Below are 2,271 nucleotides of genomic sequence, written 5' to 3'. Positions count from 1 at the left end.
GCAGCCCTGATCAGTGCTGCTGTGGCTCCTTCTGGACCTCCTGGTTCCTGCTCACACTGGGCTGCACTGGGTTCTAGCTGCTCACTGATCTTCTGGATCCTTCTCCATCTTTGTCCAGTCTCTCAGTCAGATGTTTCTCCTCCTCTGTTCAGGTCTTCTCCATGTGGAGCCATGATGCAGACAGATACCCCTTTTCCACCAAGAAGAACCAGGTGCTAGCTCCAGTGTTTAGTTGGTTCCAATCTAATCTTGCTTCTCCATCAGCCAGGAGCCCAGACAGAACCGTACGTCACTGCATACGGAGCCGTTTACCGAACAGCGCTGGCGTCACACAGAAGTCCACACAGGAGTCCAGACTGGCTTTGTTACCGGTGTGACCCACTTTCTCATCTGGTCTCACTTCCCACCTGGTCACAGGAGAAACATCTGACCTGCTGAACATGTTCTTATCCATAGACGCTACAGTTTACGACGTTCCCTGAACGCCCCACATAGCAGGCTGCGCTAGCTGCTGCTGGTGGCCGCGGTGCTCAGACCGGTGTGAGACCAGAGATGACTTTAACAGAGTGAACCAGGAGGTTCTGGTGTCACATCTGTCTGAGATTAAACTATTTGTTCTCATGCAGTCTTTTCTATGAGCAGAATAAACAGCGTGTAGCTCCGGTCTTCAGGAGAACACCTCATTTCTAAGCTAAATACCGCAGCACACCGACGTCATAACAGTCCTGTTCTCCACCACTGTGGTGCTGCTGCTGGGACACAGTTGGACCGGACTTCAGTGCAACAGTTTGTGCAGAACTTCTGTGTGTCCCTGGACTCATTCTGTACGTCTGTGATCGGACCAGAGACGTCCTGGTGAAAAACGACACAAATCACCTCTTGTGTGTCCCATCCATCGGTCCCGGTGGTCCCGATAGCCCCGCCCCCAGCCCCTGACGTACTGGTGCTGAGCTCTGGACCAGCAAAGAGTTGGTTCTTGCTAAGCTCCAGTTCTGAGAACCTGGAGCCGGTGCTTAGGCGGTGGAAACACAAAGAACTGGTGCTGAGTCAGGCTCTGGTTCTGAACTAGACCTGGAACCAGCTCGGTGGAAAAGGGGTAATAGATAGACACAGTCCATAGGCCCAAAACAGAAAAAGTTCTGCTGTTCAAAGCTCATTGTAGAACCATGTTGATGCAGTTGGACTGATTGGTAACCACAGCTGGACCCGGTTTAGTTTCACTCATCACAGCTGGATTCTCTTTGGTTCTTTGAGGTTCTACTTTGGAGGCTGAATGTTGGCTCTAATCTCTGTGGTTGTTCTTCAGAGGACCTGCTGAGCTGCTCCACATAGAAACGAAGCTGCTGCTGAGAGCTGGTTCAGCCCATTAGAGCTTCAGTGATGTGACTCAGAGCTGCTCTACAGACTGCAGGACCAGCTGTGAACACATGGACGTGTCGTTCACTTTACTCATGTTGTCCATTTCACTTTAATCATTTTTATTGTAACCTGAAAATATTACAGCTTAAATTATAAAACATTAAAGCTTTAATCTAAAAAAAATCAGACTTTAATCTGATGATATAACAGATTTAATCTTTAAGTATTCTGACTCCAATTTGTTGATTTTCATCATTTTAATCTGGAATGTTTGAGTTCATTTTATTCTCACGCCCTCCTCAGACAGCTACAGCAGAACTCTGAAACCCTCAGAGTTCCTCCAGGAGGCGACCGAGAGCCTCACGCTGCAAATGTGTGCTTTGTTTGTTAGCTGCTTCTGCTGCATCGCTCACATTGATGTCCATCCTGTTGATCCTCCTCAGGCTGGTGAGCGACAACATCAAAGACCAGCTGCTGGTCACCATCCAGAAGACCTTCAACTACAGCCGCAGCCAGGCGCAGCAGCTCTTCCTCATGGTGATGGAGTGCATGAAGAAGAGGGCTCTGGTAGGAGGCTGCTCATCTGCTTCTGTCCCGTTAGAGCTGTGCAGGCTGAACCCGACAGTCTGATCGGAGAAAACACGCTCATGTTCCTCTCATCATTCACTCAGGAACTCCTGAATAATGTTTAAAGTAAAACCTCATTCGTTTTCTCAGGTGATAAATAAACTCATGTGTGAATCGAAAGAGCTTCAGGAGAATCAGCTGGACGTCTCTTAATCATTTTCTTTAACGGGTTTGTTGCCTTCATTGACAGAGCAGTGACGTGTAGACAGGCCAGTGAGGAGAGGAGACCTGCAGCAGACGGGGTGGGAGTCGAACCCACAACCGCAGCGTCGGGGCTGTTGCCCT

General features: G+C 49.1%; 1 protein-coding gene across 1 annotated transcript in view; it reads left to right on the top strand.

Annotated features, from left to right (window-relative positions):
* Positions 1–2,271, top strand: part of LOC103374804 (transient receptor potential cation channel subfamily M member 1-like) — a 52,397-nt gene that overhangs the window by 19,938 nt on the left and 30,188 nt on the right. Inside the window, exon 9 of the mRNA XM_008304955.1 lies at positions 1,803–1,926. Coding sequence (XP_008303177.1) covers positions 1,803–1,926 — 124 coding nt within the window. The remainder of the gene's footprint in view (positions 1–1,802; positions 1,927–2,271) is intronic.

This window comes from Stegastes partitus, unplaced genomic scaffold, assembly GCF_000690725.1.
Source record: "Stegastes partitus isolate 25-593 unplaced genomic scaffold, Stegastes_partitus-1.0.2 Scaffold2363, whole genome shotgun sequence".
NCBI classification, from domain to species: Eukaryota; Metazoa; Chordata; class Actinopteri; family Pomacentridae; genus Stegastes; species Stegastes partitus.
This window is presented reverse-complemented; position numbering and strand designations above follow the sequence as displayed.